This window comes from Lobosporangium transversale, assembly GCF_002105155.1.
Source record: "Lobosporangium transversale strain NRRL 3116 chromosome Unknown BCR41scaffold_78, whole genome shotgun sequence".
In the NCBI taxonomy this organism is placed as follows: domain Eukaryota; kingdom Fungi; phylum Mortierellomycota; class Mortierellomycetes; order Mortierellales; family Mortierellaceae; genus Lobosporangium; species Lobosporangium transversale.
The window spans coordinates 1-14,287 of NW_019029056.1; the positions used below are offsets into that span (position 1 = coordinate 1).

The following is a 14,287-nucleotide window of genomic DNA, read 5'->3' on the forward strand; positions in this document are numbered from 1 at the left end:
TGAATGCGATGTGTTTATTGATATTCCCCCTTTATTTGATAGGTTCATCCAGCTAGCGGTGCTGGTGCAATGAATGCAATGCAGGATGCAGTGGCTCTGGCAAATTGGATTAGTGTACTTGATTCAACAGCAACCGACGAAATAACAAAAGCCTTCAAAGAGTATAGAGCAGAGCGTTACCCAGTTGCCATGGCTACCTTTACAGAGGCACGAGCGGTATCTAGGGTAACAGAGAAGGCAAGTTTTTATTATCAAAACTGTGCATCTTGATGACAGAAGCAGAATAGTCAAAACGTGTATTTATTTATCATATTACCTTCTCACATCGATTTGCTTGACAAATACAGGATCTAAAAGCCAGGATTATTCGCTACCTCACTAAAAATATGCCGAGCTGGCTCTGGAGCATTATGCTTAAGCGCATGGTAGAATCACGCCCCCAAGTCTCGTTCTTGCCACTGGTAGAGGACAAAGGGACTGTGCCACCCAAGTACCAACCAAGTCTTCAAAAGACATTGGCAATCAGGAAAGCAAGAGAGACTGCAGAAGCAAGTCGAGTAACCGCAGCTACAGCTCTCTAGTAGAGAAGATACTGAAATGGAATAAAGGAGATGATAGTTAAAACTGAGGATAAGAAATAGGAAATTACGAATATCTCTCTTTTGGGATCGAGAAAAGACTCTACCTGAAATTTGACGCTTCACACACATTAACAAGGGAATCACCAGTGTGGAAACAAAAAAAAAAAAAAAAAAAAAAAAAAAAAAAAGAGAGAGAAAGGTGGCTACTTTCATAAATCAAATTGAGTTTTTTAAAAGTGAGGACGGCTCTTCTTTGATTGGAGGCACTAGAAATTTTTTGTGAAAGACGCGTTACACAGAATGAATCGATTGGACTTTTTTTATTTATATTATTTGGCGTAGTCAGAAAAAGAGTATCTCAATGCATCTGGAACTCATTCATTTCTCCATCCGTCTTTGTATTAATCATTCTATTTTTTATTTCCTCCCCCACTTCTCCATCATTTTATTGCGATCGACGCTGTTTATAAAAAGCAATAATGCCAACAGCAAATACTTTGCCAGACAGCAAACCCACAGTCCTGATCGTAGGTGCCGGTATTGCCGGTCTTACCTTGGGTATTCTTCTTGAGAAGGCTGGTGTCCCATATGAAATATATGACCGTATGGCTGAAGTTAAGCCCTTGGGTAAGAAAATAATAAAAGAATTTACGCCATTTGAGTTCAAAAATAAGATTGGAAAATGCTAACTCACATAAACACTTTAAAAAAAAAAATAATAATAAAAAAGGGTCTGCATTGTCGCTCTTAGCGAATGTAGCGCCGTTGTTCCAACAAATTGGTATTTATGATGATTTGGTTAGGCTTGGGAAGCTCTGCGATTCAATTGACCAATATAGTGAGGATCGTAAATTTGATTATTCCATGGATATCAAGGCGACTACCCAGATGTAAGGAAGAAAGCGCGAAATAAACTTTTAACATTGTTGTATTTTATGTCTTATTTGTTCTTTTGTTTCCATTCTATTACTTCAGGGGAGGATTTCCAGGATATATTGTCTCTCGTTCGGCATTTCATGACTTGTTATTTCGACAGATCCCATCAAACAAAATCTTTTTAGGGAAGCGAGTCGTGTCCATAAAACAGAGTCTAGAGAATGGTGTCCAGCTCCAATTCTCGGATAAGACAATCGCAGAAGGTGATATTCTTGTTGGAGCTGACGGCGCTTATAGTGCTGTCCGACAAAGTCTCTACGACTCATTAAAGAGCGAAGGACAATTGCCAGCTTCTGATGATGGAGCTTTACCGTTCACTTGTGTTTGTCTTGCGGGACAGACTAAACCAATGGATCCTGAAAAATATCCAGAACTAGCCGATCCTAAATGCCATTTCACCTCGGTCATTGGAGATAACAAACCCTATTCTGTAAGTAACTGAATAGAGCAAAGAAGACATAATAATGGACCTATGCGTTGCAGCCCTGGAAGCTGACCCTTCATTCTTTCTTATTCTAATATTCTATTCGTGGACGTAGGTGGAAGATTTTCACGGTCAAAGGTAATATATTCTGTTGGAGTGTGGTGCAATACCTGGACAGTGAAAGCTCCAAAAGCCATGATAGTTTCCGAAACTCGGAATGGGGTCCTGAAGCTGCAATTGCAATGTGTAAAGAGGTCCAAGACTTTCCAGTCCCTGGCGGCAAGAATAATGACATGACCATTGGGGATCTCATTGACAGCACGCCACTGATTTCCAAGGTCATGTTGGAGGAGAAAGTGTTTGATACATGGTATTCAGAAAGGACGGTTCTGGTTGGGGATGGTAATGTCACACATTGATTGCATCCTATTACTGCTGGTTTATACTATTATGTTTGGCTATATTCCAGCTGCACTTTGTTTCTCATACTCTTCCTCATTTTTTACTTGTTTTTCTGTATTTTATTATCATCATTTCGTTCTTGTCTTGCACGAATAGCCTGCCACAAGGTAACGTGCTATCTGGATATAGGCTAAAAAGGAAAAAAAAAAAAAAAAAAAAAAAAGAGGACAAAAAGAAATGAAAGAGAGCAAATGCAATGAAAACTATTAGATGTCCCTCCTCTTACTTGAACAAATGGCGAATATACAAAGAGTTATTCCTTGTTCACTACGAATACCATTTTTATATTGGTATCCATCTTTTTTATTTGCTAGATCCATCCAGCTAGTGGTGCTGGTGCTATGAATGCAATCCAGGATGCGGTGGCGCTGGCAAATTGGATTAGTGTACTTGATTCAACAGCAACCAACGAAATAACAAAAGCTTATAAAGAGTACAAAGCAGAGCGTTACCCAGTTGCCAAGGCTAGTTTTGCACGAGGACGGATGTTATCCAGAGTAACAGAGAATGTAAGGCTTTTGCTATTAGAACAAGCTGTCAGCCATTGTATATCTTGACGAAGGAATCGTAATTCTGAAGACATCTCTTAAATATCGCTTTCTGATGCTAATTCTTTTGGTAATTATAGGGCTTGAGGGCTACGATTGCTCGCTACCTCACAAAAAATATGCCGACCTGCCTTGGGAATATTTTGACTAAGCGCGCCATAGAATCGCGTCCTCAAGTGTCGTTCTTGCCACTGGTAGAGGACAAAGGGACTGTGCCACCCAAGTACCAACCAAGTCTTCAAAGGACATTAGAGATCAGGAAAGCAAGAGAAACCACGGAAGCAAGACAAGCAACCGCGCCTATAGTGATTGAATATAAGGGTTGTTAATATAATAAAGTGAGCAGACTAAGGATAGAGGTATAAGAAGTAATGAATATATCCCTCTAGGACTAAAGAAGGCTTTACCTAATAGTTAACGCGCCATGCAGTTGACCAGACATGTTTCTTCCGCTCCCAAGGTCACATTGGAAGAGAAAAGCTTTACTTGGGGTATAAAATGTCACAATTATTGTTTGCGCTAGAATGCTGCTGTGCGAAATCTAATATGCTCAGAAAGGAATCCGCATGGTCTTATCAATTGAGAGCCACAAAAGCAACAAACAAGGAACTGGAGCTGGATGCACAATGAACCTTTTTCGTCCCTCTAGTTCTTTCTGTTATCTTTGCGCTATTGATGCTTATTATAAATAATGTCAGTAGCGCATCACACGACATTAAGCCTACAGTACTGGTTGTGGCCTAACATTGCTGGACGCACACAAGCCATTTTTCTTGAGGAGGCTGTTATTCCATATGAGATCTTTTCCACATGGCCCTTGGCGTGCGGAAAAAAATTCATGTCATTTAAGGTTACAAGAATGCTTGAAAATTACAATCCGTCCAACCATAACCCACTATTTCCACAAAAAGAAAAAAAAGTGGATGTAACGTTATTCTTGCGGCAATGATATTTATGATGAGTTTATCAGCCTTGGAAAAAGGGCTGCTATACAAACAAGCAATATTTTGAGGACCATACATTGGATTGTGTACTGTATTTACTGAAGTGCAAGGCCGTTGTCGAGACCAAAGGAAACACTTGCTGCATGAGCTCAAACCTTGTTTTGGTTTGATTTTTTAATTTTAACTTTATTCTTATCACTCTCATCATAAGTTTTTTACGACTTGCTGCTTCATCAAATGCCGTTGAGCAAAATCTTTTAGGAAGGCAAGTTCTGTCCATAAAAAGAGTCTAGTGAATGGCCTACAAGCTCATTTTTCTGATAGGACAATTTTAGAAAGTAATATCATTGTTAGGACTGATGGTGCTCATATCATTGTTCGTCAAAGCCTCTATGGATCACTTAAGTGAATCACGAAGGGTCAAGGTCAATTACCGGGTTCAAATGATGGAGTCCCACCACCCATCCGACGCTATCCAGGGTGACAGAGAAGGCAACATTACAAGGGTTTAAGTAAGTTGTCGATCGCTGTGTCTTTTAGTAAGAAATCAAAAAGGTGAAGAAGATATTTATTCCTTTACAAATACGGGATCTGGTGAGTAAAGTTACTCGCTGCGTCAGTAAAAATATGCCAGCCAAGCTTTGGACTACTTTGGTTAAGCGTATGTTGAGACCATGTTCTCAAGTCTGGTCCTTGTCATTGATAGAACATAAAGGAACTTTACCACCCATATGCCAATCAAGTCTTCAGGGGACATTGGCAATTGGATGTTTCCCGGTCAGTGTATATGATCCAATACTAACACAATGAACCTAATCCTCACCCAGTACTTGATCTATGAAATATTGGCCCACATGGCTATAAAATATAATTGCGTGGGGTCTCCTCTCTAGATTTAAATCAATGAAATCTGATGACTAAAACCTGACGTTCAGGTGCCGTATGAATGAGAGCCTGGAATGCATAGAAATATGATAACAGCACTTCTTTTTCATTATTCTTTTGAGACCATGCATGTAGGATACAACGCACTTACTCTCATTCACTGAAATGCTTACACATCGAGATGGGGTGCCATGAATGACCAAACAAACTGTTTATTCAACCAACCATGAAGGACACAATACAGAATAATTTATCCATATCAATGCAGCAAAACGACAAATTAAAGTAGAATGTAAACAAGCACAGTTGATAACCTGTATCTTCGCCCCAAGGCATGTTTCCACATGTACTCCTGCATAGAATTCTAAAAGACGCGCGTTACACAGAAAGGAAAGATATCGATTGGAAATTTTTTTTTTTTTTCCTCAACCAAGTGCCGCAAAAGCAACTGGATGCGCAATGAATAAAAAGAGCATCTCATTGCATCGGGGAACTCATTCATTCTTCATTGTGCTTCTCTTTCAATTCCCAATCCTTTCCATTGTCTTGTCGCTGTTGTCGCTCTTTATAAGAAACAATAATGCCAGCAGAACATCCTTTAATCACACCAGACAGTAAACCTACAGTGCTGATTGTGGGAGCCGGTATTGCTGGACTCACATTGGCCAATCTACTTGAGAAGGCTGGTGTTCCATATGAGATCTTTGACCGCGCAACTGAAATCAAACCATTGGGTAGGGAGAGGAAAAAAGAAAGAAACCCATATCAGTTATGTTCCCGAAAAAACGATCCTAAAAGTAGCCATTACTGCAATACATAATAACAATTTCTTTTAACTGTACTGGATTATATTTCGATAAACCTCATTAAAAAAAAAAAAAAAAAAAAAAAAAGGATCCGCATTATCGCTCATAGCGAACGTAGCACCATTATTTCAACAAATTGGTATTTATGATGAGTTGGTCAGCCTTGGGAAACTCTGCTATTCAATTGACCAATATACTGAGGACCGTAAATTTGATTATTCGTTGGATTTCAAGGCGGCTACCAAGATGTAAGGAAGATAGCGAAACTTAATATTTATCTTTATTTTACACCTATATCTTAACTTCTATTTTTTTCCTGCTATCAATCCATTTTATTTCTTTAGAGGAGGATACCCAGGGTATATCATCTCTCGTTCGGTTTTTTATGACTTATTGCTTCGACAGATTCCGTCAAACAAAATCTTTTTAGGGAAGCGGGTCCTGGCCATAAAGCAGAGTCTGCAAAATGGTGTCCAAATCCAATTCTCGGATAAAACAATTGCAGAAGGTGATATTCTTGTTGGAGCTGATGGTGCTTATAGTGCTGTCCGACAAAGCCTCTATGACTCATTAAAGAGCGAAGGACAATTACCAGCTTCTGATGATGGAGCTTTACCGTTCACTTGTGTTTGTCTTGTGGGACAGACCAAACCAATGGATACTGAAAAATTTCCGGAGTTAACCGATCCAATCTGTCATTTCAGGTCGGTTATTGCGGATAACAAACCGTACTCTGTAAGCAAACTGGAGATCAGCGACACATGAAAACGAATCTATGCGACTTAACCCTATAGGCAGAAGCTTACCTTTTTTTTTACTTTTTCTCTGCGGATGCAAGTGGGCGACTTTGACAGTGAAAGACAATGTTTATTGTTGGGGTGTGACGCAGTATCTCGACAGTGAAAGCTCCAAGAGCCATGATAGTTTCCGAAATTCAGAATGGGGTCCTGAAGCTGCAATTGCAATGTGCCAAGAGGTCCGAGACTTTCCAGTTCCTGGCGGTAAGAATAATGATATGACCATTGGAGATCTCATTGACAACACGCCGCTGATTTCCAAGGTCATGCTGGAGGAGAAAGTGTTTGATACATGGTATGCGGGAAGGACGGTCTTGATCGGAGATGGTAATGCTACTTACTGATAATATCTTATTAATGCTGGCATATAATGTTATGCTTGACTACATTGCAGGTGTACTTTGTTTCTCATACTCTTTCCCTCTTCACTTTTTTGGCATACATGAGTAGCTTGTCATAAGGTATTGTATTATCTGAGTATAGGCTGAAAAAAAGTGCTTGGACAATAGAAGCTACTTGGTACTCTCTCTTACTTAAACAAATGGAGAATGTAAAACGAGGCATTTCTTACTAACGACGAATATCATGTTTATATTGGTATTCCCTCCTTTTTATTTCCTTTTTACTTGGTAGATCCACCCAGCTAGTGGTGCTGGTGCTATGAATGCAATGCAGGATGCGGTGGCATTGGCAAATTGGATTAGTGTGCTAGATTCAACAGCGATCGACGAAATGACAAAAGCCTTCAAAGAGTATAAAGCAGAGCGTTACCCAGTTGCCAAGGCTAGTTTTGCACAAGGACGGATGCTATCTAGAGTAACAGAGAAGGTAAGTTTATACATTAAACCATTGTGCATCTTGATGACAGAGGCGAAATGATTAAGACATATATATATTTGCACTATTATTTTCTTATGTCAATTCACTTGACAACTACAGGACCTCAAGGCAAGGATTACTCGTTATATTACTAAAAATATGCCAACCTGGCTTGGGAACATTTTGACTAAGCGCATGTTGGAGTCACGTCCTCAAGTGTCGTTCTTGCCTCTGATAAAAGATAAAGGGGCTGCGCCACCCAAGTATCAGCCTAGTCTTCATAAAACATTGGCGATCAGGAAGGCAAGAGAATCTGCGAAAGCAAGACAAGCAACCGCAGCTATAGCGGTTTAATAGGGGGGATATTAGAGTGAAATAAATAAAGAGAGCATAATCTAGACTAAGGTGATTAAGAATAAAGGAATGAGAAGTGGATGACTGTCTGTAGGACTTATGGAAGGGCTGCTCTTATGTCACTTAATTAGTCGGGTTTGTGCCTTCCGTTCCCAATGCAAGTTAAAAAACACATTATTAGGGGGGGTGTATATGTTGTTCGTGTTGACAACCATTTATAAACACCCTAGGAAGATATACTTCATCTCCGCTTGTACGCGTTATGTGGCTGTTGGCGTTTAGCTCCGAATAACTCTTGTTGTCATTCATGAGGAATACTCAGCCCTCAAAGACCTGAACCTTGATAATCATATTCCTTGCTTCTTCCCACGCTATCTAAGCCTGTGTAGCCCAATAAAGCAGGAAAGTCTGTTTATTGACTAGAGTCCTCGCCAAAAAAAGTCGTAAACTAATATATTTTTAAAATACTCAATTTGAATTGAGCTTTGAGAAATAAGAAATTTACGTACAAATATTTTAAAATATATATATGGATTACTGTTGATCAATACTATCCTCATCCTCATCCTCATCCTCATCCTCATCCTCATCCTCATCCTCATCCTCATTCATATTCTCACCTATCAGGAGTAAAATGTCTTTCCCTCCTGAAACCCATAACTTGCCCGCATATGATGACTTAGGTGATCTGTATAACGAGCTAGGCCCTATCGATCTAAGGTTTTCAGGAACATCAGCAGCTCCACCCCGAAGATCACCTTAAAGATCACCCACACAATATCGGTGGATCACTCCTCCTAGACGTGGGGTCAAGGGTGTTTCTTCAAAGAAAGAAGCCAGGCAGTCTTCCATTTCCGCCGATTCAAACCCATTCTTGTCGAACGAGCAGAAGGACGCTGATGAAATTACTCGCAGTAAAGCGACCATAACACGTAATGAATACGTTATGATAGCGCATATCTTTAAAGCTATAACCGCGGAGGAGACACCACAAACGGTTCGAGAGTGGTTTATGAAAACTCCTGATAGAGCGGACAATTTATCGGCTCTGACGGGTGTAGGGAGGAACGCTTGTTTGACAGCAATTAAACTTGCTACCACAGGCATCCTCGATATCAAAGATCGTGGAAGAACGGGATGTAAGAGAACTGAACGTGGAAGAACTGGACGCCCAAAGAAATAAATGGATCAGAATGTAAGCTCAAAGGTGATGTCTATCATAGTAGAATCAAACAAGGCTGGGACCCCTAATTCGGCGGCAATAGTCGCTAACCAACTTAAAGAAGACTATGGAATCGGCAGATCAGCGAGGTCAATCACTCGCGATCTTCATAAAATGGGCTTGTATTGGAGTAAAGGGGTTAGACAGAACTTCCTGCATGGCTCCAAGGAGAATGTCGCATTCCGGGCAACTTACCTTGAGCGGCGCCTCAAGAATTTAAGATTTATTGACGGAAATTGGGTGCCTAAAATGCCAGAGGTCTTCCTTGATGAATCCTATTGCCACATTGACCATGCTGCAGCAAGACGTTGGGTCCAAAGGCGTGGTGGCGTTGTTAACGACGCGGAAAGGAAACCAATAGTGGTTATATTCGCGGCGTTCGTTGTGTACTATGATGAAACCATGAAAAAAGTCGAGGGCAAATTTGTCAGGGGCAGCGTGTATGTCTGGCCAGCTAAAGGGCCAAAGCCACAATCGAAGAAAGGCCAAGAACAGGAGGCTGAGCTGTGGGCCGATGTGCCAGTAGAGATCAGGGACGCAGGAGTTGTGGCCACGGATCACGACTATCATGGGAATTTCAACGCCAATATATTTGATAGTATATTTAAACGACTTTGTGAGAATCTCAACCAGATGGGACTTGGACCTTGCCAAATCCATCTTGATGGCGCTTCATATCATTTCCACAAGGAAAATAAAAAGCCGACTAAGAGAGACACTGTGGCGACTATCAAAGCATGGCTTGCGGATAAAAATATTGCTATTCCAACGAGGGAAGATGGAAAAGCATTAAATAAAGACGAGCTTATGGGATTGATTAGCGCAATTCCTGACGAGTCGTATTTTTCTGTCAGCAGGATTGCCCAGGAGAACGGCGGTCATGAAATACTCAAGACCCCACCGTACCATTGCGAGCTACAGCCTATTGAAAAGATCTGGGCTGTCGTGAAAAATATTATCGCTTCAAAAGCAAGGACGACAATGACAGCCTTGTTACTTAAGAAAAGGCTACTCAGCTTGTTTGCCAAGATTCCGTGTAGAGTCTTCTACTCTGTATGGAAAAATCTGTGAAAATTGGTATGAGGTACTACAATGAGAGAGGTCGTGTACAAGCAGAAACCTTTGATCAAGAAGTTTATCAAGAGGCCACTGATTAACAGGAGACTGTTGAGGACTTGGAAGACACGATTAGAGTGGACAGCTACGAGGGGGACATGGAACTTGATAGAGTAGTGAACCAGGATGAAGCCGATGCCGTTACCCTAGAGTCTGAGATAGAGGATCTTGTCCAAGATGTTGGAGCCGTATTCAATTTAGTGGAGGATAGTGAGTCTGAGGAGGAGCGTCTCATTGATAATAGAAAACGCTTTCGAAAAAATTAAAATTTTGAGTTTTGTACGTGTTTTTTCGGTATTTAAAAATGGGGTATTTTATTCAATTTAAAATCTTGAAAAATATATTAGTTTACGACTTTTTGGCGAGGACTCTACTTCGTGTCCACTCGCTCTCTTTGCCATTACTACTCTACGTGGGTGATTTACGTTTTGTCGCACTTTTACCCATCGTCACTTAATACACGGCCATTCATATACTGTCATCCTTGCTTGGGGGCCAGAGAAGCATTACTATGCCCCTTCCAGCCGTGATCCCATGTCTTCGCCCGATTGCTGTAATCTTTATGCTTCCTCTAGCTTGTTCTTCGACATAATAACAAAGGCAGGACATATTTTTAAGGCTAATACCTAATATTGGTGCTGCGGAGACAACCTTTCAAACTCTTGATGTTCTGCTGGGCATGTATCCTCGAGAAATACCCATCGCTTTTATGTCACATTCCCCCCAATTGTGGACATTATTCCCACCGGTCTATTTACTTTATTGCTTTTGCAAAAATATCATTCCACGTCTCCTGCGTCTGATTGGCAACTCCAAAGACTACCATTACCTTCTGACCCATGATTACATTGTCGATACATTTTATCCAGGTATTGGTTAGGTCACTGAGTGAATGTACAAATATATCATGAGCTTCCTTGTCCTATAATGCTGCAATCAAACTTTGCGTTAATTGTTGTAATAACATGTGGACTGAGCAAGTGGTTAATGTCCAGTTTCGACAATACCTTCAGTCAGTGCACACCATTCAGTTTGAAACTCAGAACGGGCTCCCGGAATTACTGGAATGCGTCAGGAATCCCGGGACTAATCATTGCCAGTCCTCGATGGTTTAGTTTTGATTAAGGATGGCAATGTCACACAAATTGTTTGTAAAATACTGCTGTGCGGACAGCTAATCTACTCCTGTGTAGCGCATCTGTTGGAACTCTATGCAGAAAGAAAGCTTTTACATGGTCTTATCAATATCCATCAGGTGCTACAAATGCACTAAGTAAGGATGTGCAATGAATAAAAAGAGCATCCCAATGCATCTGAAAACTCATTCAGCTCTCCATTCTTTGTGTTGATTCTCCTTTTTCACCTTTCCACTCCTTTATATTATCATTGCGATCGATCTGTTTATAAGAAACGACAATGCCATCAGAGCATCCTCCATCAGCCAGCAAACCCACAGTACTAATTGTAGGGGCCGGTATCGCCGGACTCACATTAGGCATCCTTCTTGAGAAGGCTGGTGTCCCATACGAGATCTATGACCGCATGACTGAAGTAAAACCCTTGGGTAAGAAAAAGATTAGAGTTCATATACACATGTTTATGTTTCCATCTTGAAAATTGCAATACAAACTGACGATCTCCTTTACTGTCTTATTAAGGATTTGCACTGTCACTCATGGCGAATGTAGCGCCATTGTTCAAACAAATTGGTATTTATGATGAGTTCATCAGTCTTGGAAAGGTCTCCAGTACAATCGACCACTATGACAAGGACCGTAAATTCAAGTATTCATTGGATTTCAGTGGAGGCGCCAAGATGTAAGGGCTATGGCGACTTTATGAAAACAAAGCAAAATCTTTTCTTCATTTCACATTGATTAATTATCAATTACTACTGTTGTTTCAGGGGAGGATTCCCAGGATATATCATCTCTCGTTCGGTTTTTTATGATTTGCTGTATCGACAGATCCCACCTAACAAACTCTTTCTAGGAAAGCGAGTCATGTCCGTAAAGCAAAGCCTACAAAATGGTGTCCAAATCCAATTCGCGGATAAGACAATTGCAGAAGGTGATATTCTTGTTGGAGCTGATGGTGCTTATAGTGCTGTCCGACAAAGCCTCTATGACTCATTAAAGAGCGAAGGACAATTACCAGCTTCTGATGATGGAGCTTTACCGTTCACTTGTGTTTGCCTTGTGGGCCAGACTAAACCAATGGATCCTGAAAAATATCCAGAACTAGCCGATCCCAAATGTCATTTCAGATCGGTCACCGAGGCTGACAAACCCTACGCTGTAAGTAAGCTGAGAAGAGCAGAAATACATAAGAATGAATCTATGTGACTCAACCCTTTAATCAGAAGCCAACCTTTTTTATTCTTTTTTTTTTTTAAAAAAAAAAAAAAAAAAAAAAAAAAAATGATGCTTTTCCTCTGCGGATGCAAGTGGGGGTATATGACAACGAAAGGTAATGTCTTCTGTTGGGCTGTAACCCAGTATCTCGACAGCGAAAGCTCCAAGAGCCATGATAATTTCAGAAACTCAGAATGGGGCCCTGAAGCTGCAAACGTAATGTGTCAAGAGGTCCAAGACCTTCCAGTTCCCGGTGGCAAGAGTAATAATATGACCATCGGAGACCTCATCGACAACACACCGTTTGTCTCCAAGGTCATGCTTGAGGAGAAAGTCTTTGATACATGGTATTCCGGAAGGACGGTTCTGATTGGAGACGGTAATACTAGCCATTGCCTATATCTCATTATTGTTGGAATATAACATTATAACTGGCCATATTACAGCTGTGTTATGTTTCTCATACTTCCCCTTCTCCTCGCACTTTTTTGTTTGTTTGTTCTGCACGAATAGCTTGTCATAAGGTACCGTGCTATCTACATATAAGCTCAAAAATGATCTAGACAATGAAGACTATTGAAATTCTTTCTCTTACTTGAAAGAAGTATATGCAAGAGACCGTTCCTTAATGACAATGAGTACCATTTGCATACTTGCATTGTTGATGTTGTTCGATAGATTCATCCAGCTAGCGGTGCTGGTGCTATGAATGCAATCCAGGATGCGGTGGCGCTAGCAAATTGGATTAGTGTTCTTGACTTAACAGCAGTCGACGAAATAACAAAAGCTTTTAAAGAGTATAAAGCAGAGCGTTACCCAGTTGCCAAGACTGCCTTTTCACAAGGACGGACACTATCCAGGGTGACAGAGAAGGTAATGCTAATAAGACTCAAACGTTATCGGCCAGGGATACGTCTAGATGAAGTATAAAGGTGAAGAATGTATTTATTCATGTAAAGTATCAATTTCTGGTGCTAATTCTCTTGGCAATCCAGGGTATAGCTGCCAAGATTACTCGCTACATCAGTAAGAACCCACCGGCCTGGCTCTGGAACATTCTGATTAAGCGCATGGTAGAATCGCGTCCTCAAGTGTCGTTCTTGCCACTGGTAGAGGACAAAGGGACTGTGCCACCCAAGTATCAACCAAGTCTTCAAAAAACATTGGCAATCAGGAAAACAAGGGAAGCTGCAGAAGTGACACAGACAGCTGCCGCTACAGCGCTCTGATAGAAGAGCTGTTATGATGAAATGAAGGGAATGTAGCCTAAGTTAGGGACAAAGGAATGGATGTAATGGATGTCCCTTCAAGGACTAAAGAAGAGCTGAACCCATTATTCAGCGACTCACGTAGCTCGTTAGGCGCCCCATATTAAAGCAGTTTTCTACCTTTTTTTATGATGTGCTATTCCATTATTGGAGACTTGTATGTACTTCGTGTAGGGGTATCTCAATAATTGCTCAAGCCGCCTAAAGAGAGATATGTTCCTCATTATGTGTTCTATGGCCTGCCGGTAGCTCACTCCGGGCGGCTCTTGTTGCCCTTCATGAAGAATATTTAAACTTCAAGGCCTGAACCGCTTTGTATATGGGAGAAGGACTGCTATGTCGCTAGTGATTAGCGGTTCCATGTCTTCTCCCATCCGACTGTTGTGCTGCACCTTGCCATCTAGATACGTTCTTTAGCCTATTCTTTGACCGGATGCTAACTGCTCCTCTCTCATTCATTTCTTCCTTCGTCTTGCACTGACGCCTTTTTTCGCTTCTCCAATTACCTACTTTCTTCTATCTTATGGTATCGACATTATAAATAAGATAAAATGGTGCTAACAAAGAGCCCTTTGTTCATACTAGAGAATGAACCCACAATGTTGGTCTTCAGAGTTGGCATTGATGAACTCACATTCACCATTCTTTTTGAAAAAGCTTGCGTTTCATATTAGGCTTTTGACAATATAGCTAAAGTCGACTACTTGGATTTAAAATAAAATAAAGTTCATACCGTTCAATTACTAATATATATTAACGATCTCCATTGCT

The 14,287-nt window shown here is 40.8% G+C and overlaps 4 protein-coding genes across 4 annotated transcripts; all 4 read left to right on the forward strand.

Moving 5' to 3' along the window:
- Positions 1 to 43: 43 nt before the first annotated feature.
- On the forward strand, positions 44 to 581 carry BCR41DRAFT_426765 (hypothetical protein; the record flags this gene model as incomplete). The annotated part of the gene is made up of 2 exons (XM_022030772.1): positions 44 to 225; positions 348 to 581. The coding sequence occupies exons 1-2, from the start codon at positions 70 to 72 to the stop codon at positions 579 to 581; spliced, it is 390 nt and encodes a 129-aa protein (XP_021875481.1). The 5' UTR covers positions 44 to 69.
- Positions 582 to 1,060: 479 nt separating this feature from the next.
- BCR41DRAFT_402155 (hypothetical protein) lies at positions 1,061 to 3,280 on the forward strand (the record flags this gene model as incomplete). The annotated part of the gene is made up of 8 exons (XM_022029281.1): positions 1,061 to 1,208; positions 1,333 to 1,471; positions 1,557 to 1,947; positions 2,057 to 2,079; positions 2,120 to 2,343; positions 2,500 to 2,510; positions 2,718 to 2,912; positions 3,032 to 3,280. The coding sequence occupies 8 exons, from the start codon at positions 1,061 to 1,063 to the stop codon at positions 3,278 to 3,280; spliced, it is 1,380 nt and encodes a 459-aa protein (XP_021875482.1).
- Positions 3,281 to 5,220: 1,940 nt separating this feature from the next.
- Positions 5,221 to 7,636, forward strand: BCR41DRAFT_426767 (hypothetical protein). The gene is made up of 7 exons (XM_022030773.1): positions 5,221 to 5,514; positions 5,675 to 5,834; positions 5,931 to 6,321; positions 6,425 to 6,710; positions 6,834 to 6,844; positions 7,017 to 7,211; positions 7,323 to 7,636. The coding sequence occupies exons 1-7, from the start codon at positions 5,361 to 5,363 to the stop codon at positions 7,554 to 7,556; spliced, it is 1,431 nt and encodes a 476-aa protein (XP_021875483.1). The 5' UTR covers positions 5,221 to 5,360; the 3' UTR covers positions 7,557 to 7,636.
- A 3,543-nt stretch (positions 7,637 to 11,179) lies between these two features.
- On the forward strand, positions 11,180 to 13,616 carry BCR41DRAFT_426768 (hypothetical protein). The gene is made up of 7 exons (XM_022030774.1): positions 11,180 to 11,458; positions 11,553 to 11,712; positions 11,801 to 12,191; positions 12,342 to 12,627; positions 12,762 to 12,772; positions 12,927 to 13,121; positions 13,244 to 13,616. The coding sequence occupies exons 1-7, from the start codon at positions 11,311 to 11,313 to the stop codon at positions 13,475 to 13,477; spliced, it is 1,425 nt and encodes a 474-aa protein (XP_021875484.1). The 5' UTR covers positions 11,180 to 11,310; the 3' UTR covers positions 13,478 to 13,616.
- The last annotated feature ends 671 nt before the right edge of the window (positions 13,617 to 14,287 follow it).

Excerpts from the sequence above, each read along its gene's own strand:
- BCR41DRAFT_426767 (XM_022030773.1), top strand. The coding sequence starts at position 5,361 with ATGCCAGCAGAACATCCTTTAATCACACCAGACAGTAAACCTACAGTG. Across the intron at positions 5,835-5,930 it reads TTCAAGGCGGCTACCAAGAT|AGGAGGATACCCAGGGTATA; the intron begins GTAAGGAAGATA and ends TTATTTCTTTAG. Across the intron at positions 7,212-7,322 it reads TATCTAGAGTAACAGAGAAG|GACCTCAAGGCAAGGATTAC; the intron begins GTAAGTTTATAC and ends TGACAACTACAG.
- BCR41DRAFT_426768 (XM_022030774.1), top strand. The coding sequence starts at position 11,311 with ATGCCATCAGAGCATCCTCCATCAGCCAGCAAACCCACAGTACTAATT. Across the intron at positions 11,459-11,552 it reads GACTGAAGTAAAACCCTTGG|GATTTGCACTGTCACTCATG; the intron begins GTAAGAAAAAGA and ends TGTCTTATTAAG. Across the intron at positions 11,713-11,800 it reads TTCAGTGGAGGCGCCAAGAT|GGGAGGATTCCCAGGATATA; the intron begins GTAAGGGCTATG and ends CTGTTGTTTCAG.